General features: G+C 37.8%; 1 protein-coding gene across 4 annotated transcripts in view; it reads left to right on the forward strand.

Annotated features, from left to right (window-relative positions):
- sh3kbp1 (SH3-domain kinase binding protein 1) overlaps nt 1-22,457 on the forward strand; it is a 68,308-nt gene that overhangs the window by 23,653 nt on the left and 22,198 nt on the right. For all 4 annotated transcript variants that reach the window (XM_008396468.3, XM_008396471.3, XM_008396470.3 and 1 more), the window contains exons 2-7: nt 4,566-4,723; nt 16,149-16,263; nt 17,234-17,340; nt 19,181-19,325; nt 19,423-19,499; nt 20,796-20,879. In XM_008396468.3, the coding sequence (XP_008394690.2) occupies nt 4,566-4,723; nt 16,149-16,263; nt 17,234-17,340; nt 19,181-19,325; nt 19,423-19,499; nt 20,796-20,879 (686 nt within the window). The remainder of the gene's footprint in view (nt 1-4,565; nt 4,724-16,148; nt 16,264-17,233; nt 17,341-19,180; nt 19,326-19,422; nt 19,500-20,795; nt 20,880-22,457) is intronic.

Here is a 22,457-nt window from a genome sequence, read left to right on the forward strand (position 1 = left end):
CGGTGACGAGCTGAACCCCCCTCAGTCGCCGTTGTCTCCTCTCTGGTGTATTTGATGCTAACAGACGTGTTGGTTCAGGTCCCTCCTGCTGTGCTGCTTTAACTGTACCGTAATACAGTCTGCAAGAGAACTGTCACAAGCTATAAATTCACACTTCTCCTTGTACTTCCACTCACAGGCTTGTTGCCACTTCCTCTCTCTCTCACACACAAACTACCAGCAGCGACAGAAAATGGTTTCTGAGCCACTCCACTATCGCATCTGCGACTAATCCCTGTAGTTATCTGCAGCCAGAATCAGATCCTTCCCATCTGACCAGCACGGCTGACTCCTTTGTGTGTCTGATACTGGTATCTAGTGAAAGCCTTCCTCCTCCTCCTCGTCTTCCTCCCCCTGCCTGTGATGTTCCCTCTCAGGAATGCCCTGACCTCCAAGCTGCTTTCACAACGTGTGGTTACTTATGCTTTCTGTCGTCATTCTGTGGCTTTGACACAGTGTGAAGACATTTAGGTGGAGGAAGCTACTGTGCTAGCTGCCCCTTTGTCGTTACCATGGTTACCCAACTCCAGAATGCCCCTCCCATCATGGCTGATGTTTAAACAAGGATCAACCCTCGTTGTAAAGAAACATTTCCTCCATGTTTCTGATTGTAAACGCAGCTGCAGAGAGAGGTTATTATGCAAAAGATTCCACGTTTTGTCACATTACAACCAAAAACATGAATTTATTTTATTGTAATTTAATGTGAAAGACAAAATTTATCTTAGTTTGTAATGAAGCGCAGCTAGTGACGTGTTCACAAAGGTTGGCTTGTCTTTGTCACAGCTAAATCATGTAACTGTATTTTCACTGGGGATGCATGATATTATCGACGTGGTATCGGTATTGGCTGATATTATCGGTAAAATTTTATATCGGACGTCGGCCATTTTGTTAAAATAACTCACCAGTGCGAGTGGTGAACTGATGCATTGATGCACGACTGATGTGCTTTTCACTTGTTGTGAAAAAGTTGAGTTTAGTTTGGTGAATATTTACAAATTTTCCCCGTTTGAGTGTTGTTGTCTCAGAGAGAGCAGATGTCATGAATAAATTTGACATTAAACACAATTAGTTAAAAGAGTTGCATAATTTTCAGCCTAAATTTTAGCATTTTCATTTGGTAACAGACTAAATTGACAAAGATAATGCAGTATTTTAAATCCACAGTAGAGAAAGCCATGTAGCTTCAGTAAGTAGGTAAAGGAAAAAAATATTGGGTTTGACATTTTACAGCTGTACATGCCTTATTTTCACATTTATTGGTATTTATTGATGTTTTTATTGAACAAACAGTGGAGAAAATAGTAAAACTCAGTCTTGACAATAAGGACAGTTTTGGGGTATTTTAAACATAATTTAAACATCAATTCATGGTGACAAATTCTTATCAAGATAAGAAATGTATCACGATTCGATAATATAACCCACCTAATGCTTGAACTCGAAGCCTAGCGTAATCGTTGTCTTGTGACTCTCACAAAAATTGAAAAGCTCCATGAAGCGGCATAATTCGAAACATCAGTTGTTAAATCCCAGGAGATTCTTAGATGAATGCTGTTCATGTCGAGTTTGATATATTTCTTGAAAACAAAAGCTGCATTGAAAAGAGCGACTTCACTTATTGCAGTAAACATCTGGGGTGAAAATGAAAGGTGACTTTTGTACGCCTGTTTTTGTGGTTAGAGGTGTCAGGCGCAGATGCGTGACTTTACAGGCGGATATTTGTTTTTAAAAGCTACTAAATACTTATATTTAGAAAATCTTGAGTTTCTGAAGGTAACAGAAACATATCAAATCAGATTTAATTTAATATATTACTGTTTTTTTGTCGTAAATGTTAAGATTACGTAAAAACAATGAAACCAACATGCAGATATTTGACACAAGAGGCTCAAACAAAGGAAAAGATAATCAGTTTGTCTTTAAATATAATGTTGAAATACAGACATTAACATCCTAAGTAAAATAAAAAATAAAAAAAGTTTAATAGAGTTTATATACAGCAAACTTCAAGCATTTTCAAGATAAGTTTTCATTTATTTCCAGCACCACTTTAGAGGTAAAAACAATATATGACAATATTTATTACTTATGTTAATAAGCAGTGATGAGGTAAATTAAAATAAAACAAAAAACTCGTATAAAATCATTTTGGTAACCATAACTGACGTAACATAAGAGTTTGGTTTGATTTAAATCTAAAAAAAATGTTCATGCCTTTTTATTAGGTGTATAAAAATCTCTGGTTTCAACTGAAAATACCACTTTGAAATTGCGGCTTTTAATTAAACGTTAGATTGCACTTTATTACAAAACTGCAGTTTGAATTTAAAGCTCTTTTCAAACCTCATTCAGATTCAACCATTTTCAAGGATTTTATTCAGAATTTTGTAGGATAGCTCTAAAAGTAGTCTATTCCTCGCTTGGCCTTGTTTTATTTAGGTTAATTCGGCCTATTTGTATTTTTCTGATTTAGGATTGTAGCAACAGCTGTTTAGCACATGAAAAGCTTGGTGGTCTTCTGGTTTTCCCTTCCTGTTGAACTTAAGAGAGTTGAAAAAACATTTCTAGGACGACTATTCACATGAAAGTCGTTCATCTGTTGCTCTGGGATTAATCCCTCTGTCTGAAAATAACAGTTTCCCCACTCCTCAGCAGATTTTCCCCCCTTTGCCATGAGAATCTCATTGTTGGAACAATGCACCTTTGGAGCTGCAATGTCCAGCTAGATTAATACCTTTTTCTTTTTTTTATTAAACTTTTTTCTTGGTTTATCTTATTTTTGCCTCTTGCTAATGGGAAATTGTCAAATAAATCTTACACAAAGGTTCATAAAATGATCCTGCAGTTGGGTATATTTTTTCTTGGCGGAGAAGTCTGTAACATTTTCAAAATGAAATTAGCTATGTCTAGCTACATCAGGGATCCTAAAATCCAGATCTGAAGGGTTCTGCTTCAACACAGCTGAGTCAAATATTCACCAACAGGACTCTGGAGAACTTGACTGCAAACTGAGGAGGTAATTCAGACACGAGATTCACCCTGAGCTAGACGCTAGTAGCAATTAGCACCCATTATAACAGAGAAGAAGCTAGCATCGGTTTGTAGCTACATAGCTAATTTATATGTTGTTGTTTTTTTTATATAAAACTAAAGCAATACTTGACAAAGAATCTATATATGACTTCTTATCTCACAAATATTAAGAATCAAACTTTATTTACGTGCTGCTAAATAATGGTGGGTTTTAACCTTATGCTAGCAGCAGCTAGCATCGATTTGCAGCTACTTGTGGCTAATTTACATGTTTCATTTTTATGCAACTTTAGCAAAACGTGTAATAATTTATCCATCCATCCATTTTCTTGCACCCTTTTTCCCTCAGTGGGGTCGGGAGGGTTGCTGGTGCCCATCTCCAGCCAACGTTTCGGGCGAGAGGCGGGGTACACCCTGGACAGGTCGCCAGTCTGTCGCAGGGCAACACAGAGACACACAGGACACACGATATTTCAGTAATAACTTTTTTTGGTGGAAGTTTAAAATGGTCAATTTGCAGCTACATTTGGCTAATTTGTGTTTTTTATTTTCTTAATGCATCAAAACTTAACAAGAAATTAATTTCAATTTTAAATATTTTATTTTACTTTAAGATAAGCTTCAGCAAGCTTCAGCTAGCAGCTCTTGGCTAAAGGTGGTTTAATCTTATTTAAATCCAAATAAAATAGTTTGTGGTTGAAGTAAAATAGTTTTTAGATGAAATGTGACAAAATCTTTAAAAGCTCAAGGATGTTAATACTTTTCCAAGGCAGTGTAAATTCAAATGAAGATTTGAATGGTATAACTCAATTATATTTCACTCATATTTTAAGCAATGGTTTGGTTGCTGTTCACAAACAAACTTGCTATTGTTATCTGGATGTAACAAGTGAAAAAATAGCTGCTCTGTGCATCTACTTTTTATTTAAGTTAATAACCTTTATAAACATTTTAGTATCATATTAGTTACTTATCTTCACAGTTTTATCACCACGTCTTCTTATGTGCAGCTTGAAAGTTAACATTTACCAAGGGAAGATCAAAAGATCGAGCTTCGTATCTCTGTCTTCAACTGCTAATGTAACACGGATGATATCAAAAATGTTCACCACTTAATGAACTTTGTTATGCATTTGTGGCAAACACAGGTGCACTCAGCGAGTGGTTTGTGTTGAGAGAAACAATGCGTTGAAAGATAAAGAGAAGAAGAAATCAAACATGTCATATATGGATAAATGATGCTGGTTTTGAAATGTGGAGAACTTTATTTACATTAATCATCTCTGCTTTTTTGGGTTGCTAAAACTAACTAAATATAATTTTATTCACGTGATTTGAGCGTGTTCCTCTTTCATTTCCAGTTGAAATAATAAATAAAGCATCTGTAATGACATGCTAAACTCCTGCGGTTCTGTGAAAATGTGGAACGAGGTGGTTTTATCTGCGCCGTTTGACCCTTTTCCACCTGCAACTTTCTGTGTGCGCAGTGGAGGCCGTGGTGGAGTTCGACTATGAGGCTCAGCAGGACGATGAGTTGACCCTGACGGTGGGCGACATCATCAAGAACATACGGCAGGACGATGGCGGCTGGTGGGAGGGCGAGCTGGCCGGACGCAGGGGGTTCTTCCCCGATAACTTTGTCAGGGTGAGTAATCACAAAGGAAACCCGCATTTCCTCAACTACAGTGTGTCTCTTTTCTTTTCTCACCCTTCTTCTTCAGTGTGCTAATGCTATCTCTCGTCACCACCAGCTGCAGATTAAATGTATAGTTTGGTATTTGTTTGTGTGTCTGTTGCTATCTCAGTGTGGTGGAATGCCCTTTTCACAACTCTTACGTCTTAATGTATAAATTGAGATGCCTTTTAAATATTAGCGTAGAAATTTTGTAAAGGGATTCTCTTGTTGAAAATTCTCATTTTGCATGTTTTTGTACTTCCATTTGGGTCTCATCTGTTTCTAAAAACAGTCCAACCGCTTACAAAAACCACCCAGTTGCTTTTTAGCAGTAAGTTGATGTTTTTTGGTGTATGGAAAATGAGCCGTTTCAAAAACCTCTGGATTGTGAAGTCGCGTTCCATGGGTCCTATGGCGTTACCTAGCAACCCCAGCCTTGTTACCTAGTAACCCAAGCAGAATTCCAGCACTTTTGGCAAGCTACAATGGCTGCTGGAAAAACAAGTGTTGGCTTTGCTAATGCTTTTCAAAGATGTACGGCTGAATTATTGCACATATTGCAGCCACTTAAAACATGCTGGTGGCCAGCAGCAGCTTAATCTGGATTAGAAGTGACAACATGCCCTGAAACAGCTCATTCTGAAAGGAAATTAAAATATTCAGAACTGACCAGGATAAAATCTCCTTAACTAAGAATGATTTTATGCATAGGAAATTTAATGAACATGTTTTGCATAAACCTATCATAACCTGCTGAAGGAAGCAAATCCAAATGGGAATCTGTGGCAAGACTTTAATTTTCTTTATTCATACATGCTCTTTGTCTTAAATGACCAAACTTGAGGACTTTTGCGAAAAAGAATGGTTTTGTCACACATTCGATGTGCGAATCCTGATATTCTACGCTGTTATCTGGTAAAACCTTTCAGATTTTTCATTTCAATTCAGGTTTAATCGTATTTAAATTTGTGTAAGTTTATATAATTAATCAAATGCTTTTGGAACCCAGTGTTTGTTTTCTCTCTTCTCCTTTGGGTGACAAACAGTTTTCTAGCTAAATGATTCATGCAAATGAGCGGCGATAAATGGAAAACCCAGTAAAACCGGTTAGCCACCGTGTTTATATCCTGCTGGCAGAGAATACATAATTTCAGGACTCGTTCTTTGAATTTTATTATGGAAGCAGCTGCATTTATTACACACTCTAAATTTAGTTAAAATCGAACAGATATTTTTACCCTTACCAAATTTCTCTGACGTCTTCAAATTCTCAGTTTGGAGAATTAGGAAGTGGGAAAAGCCACAAACCAAGCCGTTGCTTCCCCTGAGTAGCTGGCTTTTCGTAACCGTTCTTTGTTCTTCTGGAGTTTTTTTCCACACAGTTTATTTTTGAACCAGTTATAGCCTTCGTCACCATTTTCTCAACCTAAATGTCGTCTGTTTTACGGCTCCTTATTGCTTCATGACGTCCTGTTTCTGGTCACCAGTAACCAACAAGTCTGGATGTCAAGCGTGTGAATGACTGAAAATCTCAGAGGAAAACAAATATTTCAAGACGTGATGAATTAGAATGAGTCAGAGTCATCAGCTAAAGGCTTTTACGTAAAGTCACTACGAACAAAATGAGATTTAGAAATGCGGTTTGTGAAATACTAAAGGAACAGGGTGTGAGAATGACCAACTATGGTGCAACTAGTGTTAATTTTTAGTAACAATTCTGGTCACCAAGTAGTTTTTAGCTTGATTTTTAATCAGATAACATTACTTTTAGCATAACAGAGAGCACTCTGACTGATCCTAGTAATACACTGCAAAAACACAAAATCTTACCACGTATTTTTGGTTTAGTTTCTAGTACAAATATCTTAGTAAGCTTGAAATGAGACTACCTAACTTACAAGTAATGTTTTAGCAAGTTATAGAGGCTTGTTTTGAGTTAATAATTCCTCAATATTGATGAAAAGGTACTAGTCCTATTGGCAGATTATTTAACTGATAACAGGACATTTTCCAGTTAATTTATCTGCCAATAGGACTAAAGCATTTTCATCAATATTGAGGAATTATTAACTTAAGACAAGCCTATGTATCTTGCTAAAAAGTTACTTGTAAGTTAGTTTCTCATTTAAAGTGTAATAAGAAAGAAAGAAAGTAGAGCAAAAATAAGATCTGGTCTTTTTTGCAGTGTTAGGTTCATCCAGTAAACATTGCATTGAAGTACTTTTAGTTATTTAGTTTACCAACTTTCACTGACCTTTTCACTTCCCTCTCTGCAGTTTGGTGATGATTCCTCTGTTCATAAGTTGGTGTCTAAAATTCAAGCTGCTGCTGTGCTGGAGGAAGGATAAAGCATGGACTTAGGGAATATCCGTCCATTATGATTGTTATTTGTCTTAATGTCAGGCCTCCTCTGGGATCCTCAAACGTTGATTTCCACTTTCACTTTGCAGATATTGTTGTAGTTTAAGCACCTAAACTACTTACTTTAAGTTTATATGTCATTATTTTCACAACTTTTCCTTTTTTCTTAACTTAAACAAGAACATTTTCCAAACATGTAGTTGTAGCTGTAATGGTTCACCATTTCAACCAAAAACAGAAAAGCAGATTTAAACATTCGTATAACCTTCATGGCCTCATATTGGGAACTTTTTAAAGGTAAATTTGATGCAGCAGAAACTGAATTACTTTCTTTTTAATCCACTCTTATGTCGCCCACATGACGCTCAAAACCTCAGTCTCAGATCCATGTGAGTTCAGATTACTGCAGCTTTCAGCTGTCAGGCTTAAGCAGAGAAAAAGGAGCTGCTGAGGTTTTTTTCTCCTGATTTTTCTTCCTAACATGTTTAGAGATGCAGAATCTCTATGGTGAGTGAAGAAACTGTTTATATGTTAATGTACACAGTTTCTTCAGCTTCCAAAGCAACACATGGCAGTTTAGTTTACATCCACAGATATTTGTAATTCTCCACTAGAGAGGTGTTTTATGGGAAACCTATTACGCAGAATTAACATTTTAATTCTGTTTCTGTACTTCTATTTAGTGCTTCTAAAAACAGCCGAAGTGCTAAAAACACAAACTGAGACATTTTTTGACAATAAGCCAATGTTTTTAGGTGTCTGGAAAATAAGCCTTTTCAAAAACCTCCAGTTAAAGTCACATTCTGCAGGCTCTGTACCGTTACCTAGCAACCCCAGCCAAGCCCAGCCCCGTTACATAGGTTGCTATGTAACGGGGCTATGTAATGTGTATTTTTTTCAGCCAAGCCCAGCCCCGTTACCTGGCAACCCCAGCAGAGCTCCAGCTCTTTTTGTCGACTGGTTTTACCGCTGTATGCACTGAACATTTTGATTTATAGCTTATTGCGAGTCACATTTTCCACCTTTTGGTGCTTTTACTTTGGTCTCAGCTGCTTCTAATAATAGCCAAAACGCTTAAAAATAAACACCCAGCTGTTTCTGGGCAATAAGTCTATATATTTTAACTGTTTCAAAAACTTCCAGAATGTAACTTCACTCCTAGCAACCCCAGTCAAGCCTAGCCCCGTTACCTAGCAACCCAAGCTGAACTCCAGCATGTTTGGTCAGCTGGTTTTACTGCTGTATGCACTGTACAATGGCTGCTGAAGAAGATAGTTTTTTTGTTGTTGACTTACCATCCAGAAACCACTTGCTGCATTCTTGTTGGTTGTACAGGAGGGTCCACTTCTGCTTTTCTTAGACATATGGATATATGATTGCGTATCTGTTTCTAACTATTTTCACGTTGAATTGGGGGCATGTTTGGATTTAAAGTGACAAGAGGCCCTAAAGCAGCTCATTGAATGGAACTCAGAATAAACAGAACTGATCAGACTAAAATCTCAGAATGATTATGTGCAGAAAATTTAATAAATATGCTTTAAATAACCCATAGACCCATCCGAACCGGTTCAAGGAAGCTTAATAGGTCACCTTTAAAATTTACCACTTGGAGAGAATTGGTTACTTTTTAAAAGAAATTTAGATTTTTTAAGTACAAAGGTTTGTTTGTTGGTTTGTAGTGATACAAACGGGGGGCATTTCCAGACGCCTCTGTACAGTTCCCCGCGTCGATCAGGGTGTTTGCTGCATTTGTGCTGACTGTACGTCGCCAGACAATGGCTGACGAAGCCTGTACGAAGAATTTGAGTTTGTGTTTGTATGTGTGAGTGAGAGAAAGGAAGAGCGAGGCAGTGAGTAATGCTCCAGCACCAGAGTGGACTGTCATGAGACTCCAGTTAGCGCCAATCCGCGGCAGTAAGCTTCGCCGTGCGGCTGATGAATGTGTGTTTCTGCTGGATCTGCACATGAACACACAGGTCAGAGAAGAGGCACAAAGTAAGAGTATGCAAATCCACCACTGTCACACAAACAGCAGAGGCATAAAACTGAGCAGCGTTAACGCTGATAGATAGCGGTGTTTGCTTCTAAATACGGAAGAGACAGATCATCTGACTGCGGACTCGGCTAATTCATTTAGCACAGAAATTGTTTTAGATTTTCTGAGACCACAATCTTCTGAGGCTGCTTTGACACGCCAAATACTGATGCTTCTTTTCTTTTTTTTTATTAGAAACTACAAGCCTTATCTTAAAACCACAAAGAAGTGTATGCGCACTTCCGTCAAATATTTCTCGTTGCTAACATTATTTTTTACTGCTTAGTTGTTGGAGCAGCTCATGTGAACAAGCAGGTCTTCACCAGAGGCGCTCCTAGTTGCAGAGAGTGTTGTCAGTTTTATAATGTCTTCCGACTTTAAGCTAATCCACCTGAATGTGCTGTTGGTGGTTTCAGCTAAAAAAAAACAAAAAAACAACCCACAACCTTATCTGCTTTCCATTTGCAGCCTGAAATAGAAATCTTATTTTTTTCACATCATCACAGGTCTTCCTGTCAATTGAATTTTTATCTCAATCTGGTTCTTTTTTGGGGGCGGGGGGGTTCTCAAACTAATTTTGAATAACTTTACAAAAAAGAGTGAGTGTGTGCAAACCTGTTGGTGTCTAATATTTCAGAACTTCTCTAAATTACAACATTTTGAAACTTGCATGTCATGCAGCTCTAAAGGTTAAACAGAAGTAGCTCCAAAATGGCTCCACTCATATGTACATTGTTGAATGTTTTAAAATGTATTTATAAAGTTACATTGAAAAAATATGAGTGAGTCCTGATTGTTCAACAAGTATTTAAAAATAGATGATTACTGAAATTGCATTGATGGAGAAAAATGTTAGTGTAACTTGAACTAAATGTATTTATTTACAATAGTATGAAAAATATTTGTATTTTTCCTGTCAGGCAGATGATTAAAGCTGTACGAATTCAGGGTCTGCATCCTTCGAAGGACGGATTTGTAGGCCGATTACGTCATAGCGTGGCGACAAAGGCTCCTTCAAATGCGTCCTTAATGTCTGTGCTTCTTTTCCCCAGATTTGAAGGATGGGTCCGGTGTATCCTTCACGGCCCACGATATCCCATAATTCATTGCGGGTTATAACTGGGCGTAAATGGCGGTGAATAGCGACAAATGATTTAGCTATATAACGCTTTAAATGACACAACGTGATTTGGTACAACGTTTTTAGGCGACAATGTAAGTGTGTAAATCTCAAATATCTGCTCGGTTCATCAATACATCACCTAATTGCAATATTTCTCTGACGTTTTCGGACCTGTCTGCTGGCCGGGCGCTCCAGGTTCGGTATACCCAGAGAAAACGCCTAACTCCTGGGACATTGTTTTTAAAAACTCCCGCTAGCTTTCCCCAATGAGTGGGAGTTAAACACTGATATTATTCAGACAGGTCTGGCTGAAAAATGTTTGGTTTAATAAAGTATTTCAAAGCAGAGCACATCGGTTTGATTAATTAAAATTAAGCCTTCAAACATAATAGGTTTATTTAACCGTAATGTCATATCTGCGATGTGGAGAGTATTATATTTGTAAATGAATAATTTGTATTCCTTGTAGAAAAGTGCAGTACACATTTGAACATTTTAGAATCAAACTAAGATTCCCTTTTTACTCTGGAACATCTTTAATATAAAAGGTGAAGAATAATATAGAAATCAGTAATACATGACTGAAAAACAAACTTCGGCTCTGTTGTTTTTTTTTTCTCCGCTCTCTGCTTTACGCTGTCACGGTTGCTTGGCAACATGAGTTACGCTGAGGTGGGGGCGGGACAGTTGGTGAAGGCTAGACCTGTCCGCATCCACAGATATTTTTCTTCCGGTCTTAGTTTATTCCCGACCTTCGAAGGACCCGTCCTAAGTAGACCAGTCCTTCGAAGGATGCAGAACCTGAATTCGGACACAGCTTAAGTAGAGATTGTTACAGTGGTAAAACCAGCTGACCAAAAGTTATAGAGCTATGTTAGGGTTGCTAGGTAACGGGCTGGGGTTGCTAGGTAACAGAGCAGTACCCGCAAAATGTGACTGAACAATCGAGAGGTTGTTGAAACGGCTCGTTTTCCAGACACTAAAAAACATCAGGGTGTCTTTAGAACCAGTAGAAACTCAAATAGAAGTACAAAAATGTGCAAAACGCATATTTTACATTATTAAACTATGCATTGACAACACAAAACAAAAATCCAAAATAAAAAACTGTGAGGATTGATGAGTTGGGAGGTAAAATGAGGGAAATGATTCATAAGCACTTAGATGAATTAAACCAATAATAAACCAATAAACAAAACAGAAGTGAAGAAGGAACTGTGAATCTCAACACACAGCAGTGAAGTGGTACGGAACTCCCTCTGTGACAACAATAAACAACCCAAAATAATTCAAATGCAGAACTAAGTGAGAACCAAAAAAGGAAAGGGCAGCAGCTTATATAACAGAAAGGCATGGGGAATATATGTTCACACAGGACCAGTTTGATTTGGATGTTCTTTTTTTTTTTCAGCACTATTCAGTCCGCTTTAATCATACTCTAGTTTGTTTGTCTAGAAAGTCTGGTTTGTTTTGGAGTTGAGAATGCGCAATTTAATTTAGATGCAGACCAAAAAAGCAAACTGATCTGCCTAAAACCCTAAGTTTTGGTTTGGTAGAACTGAACTCTGATGTGGTTTGAATTCATATGTGAATGCCAACCGAACCAGATACAGCTCCAAAAGCAGGAAGTGGATGACAGCGCAAGGCATTCTGGGTAAATACAACCAATACAAACGTAAGATTCTAGCGCTAGCTGGAGAAATGTCTTTTTGGTCTTTTACCAGAGAAAAAAGAGAAATCCCACAACTGCTAAAATCTGGCGCCACTCCATTTTTGCTTACATTTCATAAAGAAGAAAGTTGCACTCAATTCTTCTTCAGAGGTTTTTGTGTTCAGTGCTTCTTGGTGCAGCGCCACCACAGGTGAGAAGGGGAACAGATTTTTCAAATTGTTTGGTTTGTTTGACAGCGCAGTGTGAAAGCTGAAAATGTAGCAATGCTTCAATTTTGGTCACCAATCAAACCGAGTCTACCAGACTATCAGGTGTTAAAACTCCCTTATTGAATAAAATAATCATGTAGAAGCTGCTTTTTTGTCTGATGTTAAATTATCTTGTTGTCCTGAAGGAAATCCGTAACAGGGCAAGTATTTTCTAACTGTATGTCTCCCGGATCTTGTTTTTGTTGTTGTTGTTGTTGTTGTTGTATGGTGACTAGTATTTAAATCCTGGAAAGTTTAATGTTTCAGTGTCCTGTTTTGGATAACAGACACAAGGTCTGGTTGTAAGGGAAACGCAAAGCAATGCTGACCATTCAGAGGGCATGATTTCTATTAGGTTTTCAAAGATACAAACACACACACACACACTGACCCTAACACAACAGTGTACATAATGCAGGTGTTTCCTGTTCAGATACGGTGAATCACATTCTCTTCCTCCCCTTTTTTCTACTGGGTTTCCTTTAACCCACGGCTACCTCCACATCCCTGCAGCAGGAATGGCAGCTGTGCAGGAATCTGCCACAAAGGCTTCGAACAGAGGTGGAATCAGCTAAAAAAAATGAATTATTCACACACAAACGAGCTCTTTGATTTTATTCTTTATTCATATTTATTCTCTTCTTAAGAAGAAAACGCCACATAAACAGTGCCTCGCTCATATCCGCTCATAAAACAGAGGAAGCTGTAGGCTAACAAATGGCTGCTGTGTGTTTGCGTGGGCTGCCCGGTGTTTCTCCATCTCAGGAGGGAGTTATTTTCAGCTGTCCGTCTGTGAGTGTAAGTTTCTGAATTAATCTGAGCCTGTTGTTGCAATGGCTGCTGGCAGAACCGTACATTGATTCTGTGCTGCATTAGCTTTCAAGCCGTAATGAGATTCAAGGCTGCCATTTTAATTTGACCTCTGTGGTCAAAGATTACTTCATGACATTTTGCAGTCTTGTCTCAGATCTTTGTTACTGCTGAACCAGAAAGAAGAAGAAGAAAAAAACTAATCTTCCCAGAGTGGATGCGGTCATGGTAAATGTTGAGGCAATGCGGTCTTCCTTCTGTTGGATGTTCGCTGAACTGAGTCATCAACTACTGAACCACATGTTCCTCAGTTTGAGGTCACTATGGATGAAAGCAAATCCTAAATACAGTCTAATTTACTTTCTTTCTTCCTTTTTATTTGGATCCCATTAGCTTTTGTTCCTTCCATCTTCCTGGGGTTCAACATTGACAAAAAAAACAACAAACAAGTTTAAAATTAAAGTAGCTACATAATAAACTGATGCAAAATAGAGGCTATGGATCAAAAATAAATGATACCATAATGAAAAAAGGACATTAATTTCATTATATCAAGGAACACACTTGCAGAAAACATTTACAATCAGGATAACAAAGAAAAATCATTCAGCATAGTTGTTTTTCCTGAAAATTACTTCTTAAAGTTTTGTATCTCCAAGAAGGGTGAACAATATAGCTGAAAAACGTATCACTACATAAGCTTTTCATGTCAGTTCATATCTATAACTGTCAATGTTGATAACTATTGTTAAATTTTACTTAACTAACAGAATTACTGCCAAACTAGTGGCATTACCTGTCCTGTTTTATCGACAGTTTTTACTCCACAACGTTGTTTTTTATTTTTATTTTTTTAAGCAGTTATTAGGTACAGTGGTGAAACCTAAAACTGCTGCTGCGCAAGCCACTGAAGTTGTTGCTAGGTAACCAAAGAGTGAGTGAGTTGCTAGGTAACCATTGAGCAAGTGAGTGAGTTAGTAGCTTCCAGAATGTTGTTCCATATAACGTCGGCATCTTCGAAGAATTTGTGTAAACTTTTCGTACATCGAACTTTGACTGCATGTCTGTTTTGATAATCATATACATTAGTGCTAAAAATAATTTAGTGTATAACCTTTGGTTGTTTAGAAGTGATGTTCCCTATGAGTAATATTTAAAAAATAAATTCAACCTTTAGTCAGGGTAATCTAATATGCTGGCATTACTACTGAAAGCACACCTAAGTGCAAACCGAGCTGCTTTATTTTGAACCATTTGTAGTTTCCGTGTCGTTCGTACTGAGGCTCCTGACCACACTGATGCACAGAAATCTGAGGCAAACAAGAGAATAGACTTTGCACAGTGCACTGTGAAAGCAAACCGCACCAGCTAAAAATGTAACAAATGCTGAAATCTGGGCCCCAAATAAATCTATCACCCTTTGGTTCTAACAAGAGCTTTTTTCAAAATCATAAGTTTATAAGCTGGCTAGCATGTTTACCACTAGCTAACAGCCTTATTTCTTATTCATTTTTGATAAATATCTAATGGATCTTTAGAAATTATTGTATGTAAGTGTGGATTTATTTAGAAAGAAGTCTTATCGATTTGTCCAAGATGGTACTTTCTTCTTCTCCTTACTTTTTTCCACTTCCTGCTGGAAGAGGAGCACGTCAGCCATATGTCAGATTTTAATTGGTGTCTTCACTGTGGGAAGCTTGAGTTTCTTCTCCACAGACTGCAAATTATTTTGTTTGTAGTTTCAACAAAAAGAGCGAATTTTCTACAAAACAAACCCCAACGTCATCATCATTTTCCAAATGCCTGTCAGCCTCGACAACTCCTCTGCCTGTTATTGAAGAAGCATGTTGTCACGTTAATATTTTAGGATCTGAGGAGCTCATTAGGGCTTTAATGCCACACCATGAGATTCACAACCCGATGTGTGCATTCGGTGAGTCAGTCTACCCGCTCCCGTCTGCTTCACTGAGCTGCGCTCGCCACAGGCCAGAGCTTACGAAACAGTGTCATGATGAATGTGGTGGGAAGATGTGAACCATCATGTCTGTTTTTCCTTCGACCATGTGTTTGAAGGTTTCTGTGTCTCCCCTGTTTGATGTTTCGTCTTCTGTTGCGCTGTTTTAGGCCGCTTGCCTTTCTCTGGGCTTTAATCAGTTTCTCATGCCGTCTTGTGATTCCTTGCAACACAGAGAGGAAAGGACTGCAGTTTTGATGATAGCTTCCCTGAATTAATAAGCTGCTTTTTAGATAAACACTTTGTTTCTCAAGCTCCAACTCTTGGGCTGTGTTCGCACAGCAGGCGAATGCGACACACATCCGCTTTTTTTCCCCAAATGCGACTTCTGTCCAGATTTTTCACTGCAGTCTAAACGGCCCAATTCTGATCTTTCACCCCCCCCAAAAAAAATCAGATCCATATTTGGTACTAAATATCCTAAAAGAATAGACCTACTGGCATAGCCGCTCTTGACCAAGCAGTTAGAGCGCCACTTGGGTTGCTAGGTGACAGGCTGGGCTTGGCTGGGGTTGCTAGGCAACGGACTGGACTTAACTGGGGTTAGTAGGTGAAGGGTACTGTACCTGATTTGTGACGTTACATTATGGACATTTTTGAAACGGCTTGTTTTATTAACTTATTGCCAAAAAAACAATTATTATCTCGAAACATTATTAATTATTGGGAGAATTTATTATCCAGCAAAATTTGCTATAGTGAAAGGTCATGTCGCATTTTATCCGGCTTTTATGTCATTGATTTGTGACGTTGCATTCGTGTACATTCATAATTTTGAATTATTCAGAATTATGACGTACGTTGCAGTAAATCAGGCTGAACAGATTAGCTTCCTTCATGATTTCATGATCTTGTGACGATTCTGTCGGCTCCAATTTGTGAGTGAACTTTAAAATCGATTTTTAAATGGCTCTATCCATTATTACTCCTGTAATCATTCACGTTTTGTGTGACGTTTGTGTTATTCTTTGCTGTAGGGTTGTAAACCGTTCACACAGAAGGCTCATTATAGTCGGATTTAATTTGTAGAATGAATGACCAAATAAAAACTTATTTAAGCAAAAAAATCTGAATTGAGCATCAGGACCTGCTGCACTCATTAAGTTTCCTCCTTTGTTTTCCTTCACAGGAGTTAAAGAAGGAAGGGAAGAGAGATGGAGGGCAGGCGGGGATGATTAAGTCTGAGCTCTCCAACGGCAGGGCCAGCCCGGTGTCGGACACCAGCGTGCGACCTGGAAAGAAAGGTGAGCAGCCATCATTAGGTAGCCTGACGTCTGCCGGCTCACATTTTGATCCTATTAGCGTAACGAAGGATTTGGGTCAAGGATTGCTCACCGCTCTGCTGCTGGCAGGAACACAGATCCTGCAGGAAGCATAGAGGGTCTGGAAAATACAATGAAAGACGATCTGTCCAGTTACTTCACAACGCTGATGAGCCCAATATGCATCCTCATTGGGTTTAACGAAACACTGAAAATTACATGAAATTATATGGAGTTATTTCCATCCATTTATTCATCCATTCTTCCGGCCGTCCATCCATCCGGCTGTCCATCCCTTCATCCATCCGTCCATCATGTCATTCATCCATACATTCATCTTTGAGCCTGTATCATAATCCATCCATGTGTTCATCCATCCACCAGTCCTCCATTCATTCGATTCATCTGTCTGTCCATTTATTCATCCATCCATCCACAGACAAAACGACTTTAAAAAGGTGTAAAAACAGTTTCTAAATGCTGCATTATGGCGGCAAAGTCTCACACTGTGTGACAATAAGTAAAATAACACAATTATGAATATAAATAAAGGCCAATTAACTGCACTGGTAGGCTTATTCTATCGTTAAATAGCCATTGTCATTATATAGTTTGAATAACAAACTATACGCTGATTAAAAGCAACAAAAACAAATCCCTAGAAATAGTTTTAATCTTTGGTGATAAGCACTTCTTCATATTGTTCATACTGAGCGAAAGATGAACAATAGTGACCTCATGTGGTGAAGTAGAGGAACTGCAGGGTCAGGTCTGCTTGCCCTCGCTGATGTGAAATGAGTCAAGAGTAATAATGAGACTAATGGATGAAAGGCAAACAACCACAAGGTTATGAGGAAGTGTAATGGGGTCAGTTAAGTTCAGACAGAGAGTCAGACGTTTAATTAAGGTTTTTATTTCATTTATTATTAGTTTATTACTGTGTTTGATGCAGGAGAGCAAATCCGAAAGCGGAGATGTAAGGCTTCCTTCAGCTATGCACCTCAGCATGAAGACGAACTGGAGCTGAAAGTCGGAGATGTGATCGAGATCATCGCAGAGGTGAGTCTTCTTTTAAAGATTTAAACAAGAGATGAAAAATGTCAGAAATATAAAAACATAAAAAGGATCCTGCACCTTTTTGGCCAAAGACATATTTTGTAAATCTAATCAAAATTAACGTCTTACTGGATTTTCTTCATCTTGTTGCTGCTTCTGTACCTTCAAAATATTTCACGATTTATTTGGAAGTGGAAGAAGAGCAATGTCAGAAGGATTGCATTCGGTTAACTAATTCTGCTTTTCTTAAATCTAAAAGTAAAATGCAGTTCAGAACGCCTTTCGTTCTGATCAAAACAGCTAACGGTACTAAAATCATCATCTAAAACTCCCAACATTCTGACTCTGTGTAAACAAAGAAGTTAACTCAGTGATAAAATTGTACAGATAGAGATCAGTTTCTACTAGGGTTCAATAAAACAAGGTCCACTGCACGAAATAGCCAATAGATGTGTGTTATTGAACTGGTTTAATGAAAAGTCTCCCACTGTAAATCAGTGGTACCAAGAAACTGTAAAATTCTACTAATAGAAAAAAATCAGCTTGGATGTAATGATCGTTTCGTGGAGATATGGCGACCTCTGGTGGATTATGTGTGAGTTTAAGGTTTCATTCACAGCAGCTGCTTTAATCAAACTAGTTTGTTTGTCTAGAACAGGGGTGCTCAAGTCCAGTCCTCAAGAGCTACCGTCCTGCAACTTTCAGATGCTTCCCTGCTCCAACACACCTGGATCAAATGAAAGGCTCGTTACCAGGCCTGTTTAGAGCTGATCCCTGTCTGTTGGAGTAATGATATTTCTAAAAGTTGCAGGATGGTAGCTCTCGAGGACCGGACTTGAGCACCCCTGGTTTAGAAAGTCCGGTTCGTTTGGGGTGTGTGAATGCGTAATCGAACTCTGATTCAAACCAAAAAGTGAACTCTGGTCCGCCTAAAAACTTCCTACGTTCATATGTGAATGCCAAGCGGACTGGAGATCGCTCCGAAAGCAGAAAGCAGACTACAGTGCAGGGCATTCTGGGTAAATACGACTAAAACAAACGTCACAGTCTAGCGCTACAGGGAGAAATGGATTTTCTTTTCTTCTTTTTTTTTTTACCAAAGAGAAATCCTCTAAACTCTGTCGCCACTTCTTCTTCTTTTGTTTTTAGTGGCACTACTTTCGTGTCCTGCATTTTACTACTCATCATTTAAATTCCTCAAATTCTCCAAATCCAGTATTTTTCCTTTCCCTCATTACTATTCAACTGAGCTACCGCTTAAATCTGACGCTACTCCATTTTGTTTACATTTTGTGAAGAAGGAAGTTGCACAGGTCTTCTTCAGAGGTTTTCATGTCGTTTCTTTCAGTGGTTCTTGGTGCAGCGCCACCACAGGCGAGGAGGGGAACAGGTTCTTCAATTAGTTCGGCTCGGTTGACAGTGTTGTTATTTAGAGGCATTTCAGTCAAAATTAAGTAAACTAATCATTTGTTAAGTAAACATATGATTAACTGGCTTCTTTATTTAATCACCTTACCTTATTTATATACATTTATTTATTTATTTTTTCTTTCTTTACGACCGTCTGTGGAATATTTATTGCACAATTGTATGTATATATAATCACAATACAGTACTATTTTAAATCTGCACCTAAGAATTAACCAAAGTATGAAATAACTAAAACTACTAAAAAAATATTTAACTCATAATAACTAAGAAAAACTGAATTTGACAAACAGAAAAGTCACAACAAAATAAAACTAAACTATAATGGACTATTATTGAAAAACCTAAAATCTGGTTCTGTTTAGAGTTGAACTCCTCACATGGGGTTTTGTTTTTGGGTTTCTCTGGTGTTTAGGTGGAGGAGGGATGGTGGGAAGGGGTTCTGAATGGGAAGATTGGAATGTTTCCTTCCAATTTCACCAAAGAGGTCCTGGCAGATTTGGACGCTCCCTCCCTGGAAACTCCCAACTCGCAGGAGGAGATCCGCCACAGCCGCACCAGTGAGTCTTAAGAAAGCACATTTTCCAAGCCTCCTTCATTAAGGCAGCAGCCTTTGAAGCGGTTTTATAACTCTGTATTTTGTCTCTGTGTGTTCAGGTAAAGACAGCCCCGGCAGTGAAAGCGACGGAGGAGACAGTCGGTCAGAATCAGGGTCAGAAATCCAACCTAAGAAGGTAAAAAGTCAATTATTTTTTCAAAGTCAAAAACACAAATAAGCCCAGAAAGCATCAAACAGACTACAGTGGATTATTCTGTGGAATGTAACTCCAATATATTTGTGCAAAATTATTTTAATTTGGGATTATTTCTTACCATGTATTTAAAATATTCAAAAGAAGACGCAGCTTGGGAAGCTAAGCTACCTAGTCGCAATGCTAGTTGACGCGCTATTGGCTGGAATTCGCACAGCAGCCAATCCAGAAGCACCGTTTGTTTTCTATGACACCAGCTGGCGTTAGCATCAAGCTAACGGCAGCTGGTGTCAGCTGGCGTTAGCTGACACCAGCTGGATGTTAGTAGCGCTAAGACAGTTTCCATTTTAAAAAAAAACTTTTGTTTTTTCTTGTAACAAGATGGTTGACTGTCTTTCCATAACATAAAGGACAAAAATGTTCATAATATGTCAAATTTAAAACAAGAATCACGTCATTATATTTACTTTTTTTGTGTCAGATGAATGAAATACTGACTGAATTAACTGAAAATTGCTGTTTTCTCACATTATTAAGCTTAGACATATTTATAAAACATAACAGGAACTTATATAACGTATAAATATAAACATAAATATTCTCTTTCCGTAAAAATATTTACAATAACAGTCTTTGAAACCTGTGAAAAACGAAGATAATGTTGCCGTGTTTAACCAATATGAAGATTTTTCAAATCTTATGAGCAGTGGGAGGTGAGAAGGAGCCGTTTTTCCACCACGTAGTCTATTTTAGTTAAACTTTTTATTACTATTTTATATTTTTTGTTTGTAGAAATCAGAATCACACTGCAAAAAATCAGAATCTTACTCATTATTTTTATTTTTAATCTAGTTTCTAGTGCAGATATCTTATTACACTTGAAATAAGTCAAAACTAACTTTACAGGAAGATATATGAGCTTGTTTTAAGTCCGTAATTTTTTTATATTTATTTTAAAATGTAGTTGTCAGATTATTTCACTTATAAGACGGGGAAAATGTCTAGCTATTAGTTCAATAATCTGCCAGTTAAACTAGTACTTTTAAGGAATTATTGATTTATAATAGGCTCATCTATCCTGCTAGCTTTGTATTACTTCAAGTTTACTAAAATATTTGAAGTAGAAACTAAACCAAAAGTACTTGGTAAGATTTTCTGGTTTTGCAGTGTAACTAAAGACCTTCAAAAGTCGCCTAATTTAGCTATTCATCATTAAAAATGACCACTTTCTGCTGTTTTAGGAGCAGAATTGATCATTTTTCTTGCATATTTTTGCAGATTCAGGGGATTGGCTTCGGTAACATCTTCAAAGACCAGCCCATCAAGCTCCGGCCGCGCTCCGTGGATCTGGATTCAGAAAAGGTAAGCCGCATCGTTACGCGTTTCCCTTCCCTCAGAGGACATCCTACTGAATCACCTTCACTTCCTGAAACGTCATCATCTAAAACTGGGAACATCTAAATTAAATAAATATACTTAGCACATATTAAAAATGCATTTTTTACAACATAAGCTCTTTAAAACACAGGAATATATCTGCTTTTGTTATTTTTTTTGTAAGAACGTCTTACATTTAGCTCCTCCCAGCTCTCTGTTTCAGTTTCGCAGCACAGGAAGTGGTTTTATGTTAACACACACACACACACACACACACACACACACACACACACACACACAGACATCCTGCAGGGATTTGACAAGCAAAGCAGAAGTGAGAGCTCTGCAGCGCTCACTTAGAGCGAAGGAGAGAGAGCGGAGGGGAAATAATACGGCTTTTCACTCGGCTCTACATGCTCACATGTTCTGCTGCTGCCTCTGCGCTGATGCAGCAAAGATCCGACTTGAACCGAACCAGAACCGACGGTAGGCTCCGGCTTTTTCTGCCTCTTCTCCTCCGATTTTCTGCTCTTTCCTCACATTTCTTTTTAAAATTTACTCCACTTCTCAATGCCTCTATTGGACTTTCTTTGTTTTAAAACAAAGAGATTTGAAGTTGACTTGGCGATATCGCATCCCTTATCCGCTGAAGGTTGTGTAAATATTTTTGATTCAGGGTGAAAACGAGGAAACTAAATAAGCAACCATTCTGCACAGAAAGCAAAATTACAAGACAGAACAAAGATAATCTAAAAGTAGAGATAATATAATTGGCTTAAGTTAAAATATTTAGGACTAAAATGAGGATTTTGAGTGTTTGCAGTTTTATTCCACTAAAAAATTATGTTTTGCTTGTAAACGTGTCACTTTACCTCATTTTCGGTCACATAAACTAATAACCTCATTTTTTCACTAATAATAAAACAAACCAGATTAAATCTGTTGCTTATTTAGCCAGTTTGTTCATCCAAACTTCACAAAACAGATTAAAAAGTTGATATATTCACAGTTTGGTTGAAAGGAGCATCATCTTCCTAAAAGAATAGCTGGTTTTTGCTAAAAGTACACTGCAAAAACACAAAATCTAGTATTTTTGTTATAGTTTCTATCATAAAAGTAACTATTCAGGAAAAATATACAGGATTGTGTTGAGTAAATAATTCCTTAATACTGATTAAAAAGCTCCAGTTCAATTGGCAGATTATTTAACATTTAGATGTTTTAAGTTAATTTATCTGCCACTAGAATGTTTTCATCAATATTAAGGAGTTATTCACTTCACACAAGCCTCTATGTGTTGCTGAAAAATGTTTTTTTAACTCCGTTTGTCTCATTTAAAGTGCGTTAAGATATTTTCACTAGAAACTAAACCAAAAATACCTTTGTAGGATTTTGTGTTTTTGCAAATAATTATTTTAGGAATGTGACTATTTGTAATCGACCTTCTTTATTTTAATTACAAACCCAAAGCAGGGAAATTCAAACATTTAAGTGAACAAAAGGCAAAGCAAAGCTGAAACTTTTAAACCGTTTCAAAGCAGCGATGCCTAAAAGCTGCTGCTG

Source organism: Poecilia reticulata, chromosome 20, assembly GCF_904066995.2.
Source record: "Poecilia reticulata chromosome 20, P_reticulata-male-v2, whole genome shotgun sequence".
In the NCBI taxonomy this organism is placed as follows: domain Eukaryota; kingdom Metazoa; phylum Chordata; class Actinopteri; order Cyprinodontiformes; family Poeciliidae; genus Poecilia; species Poecilia reticulata.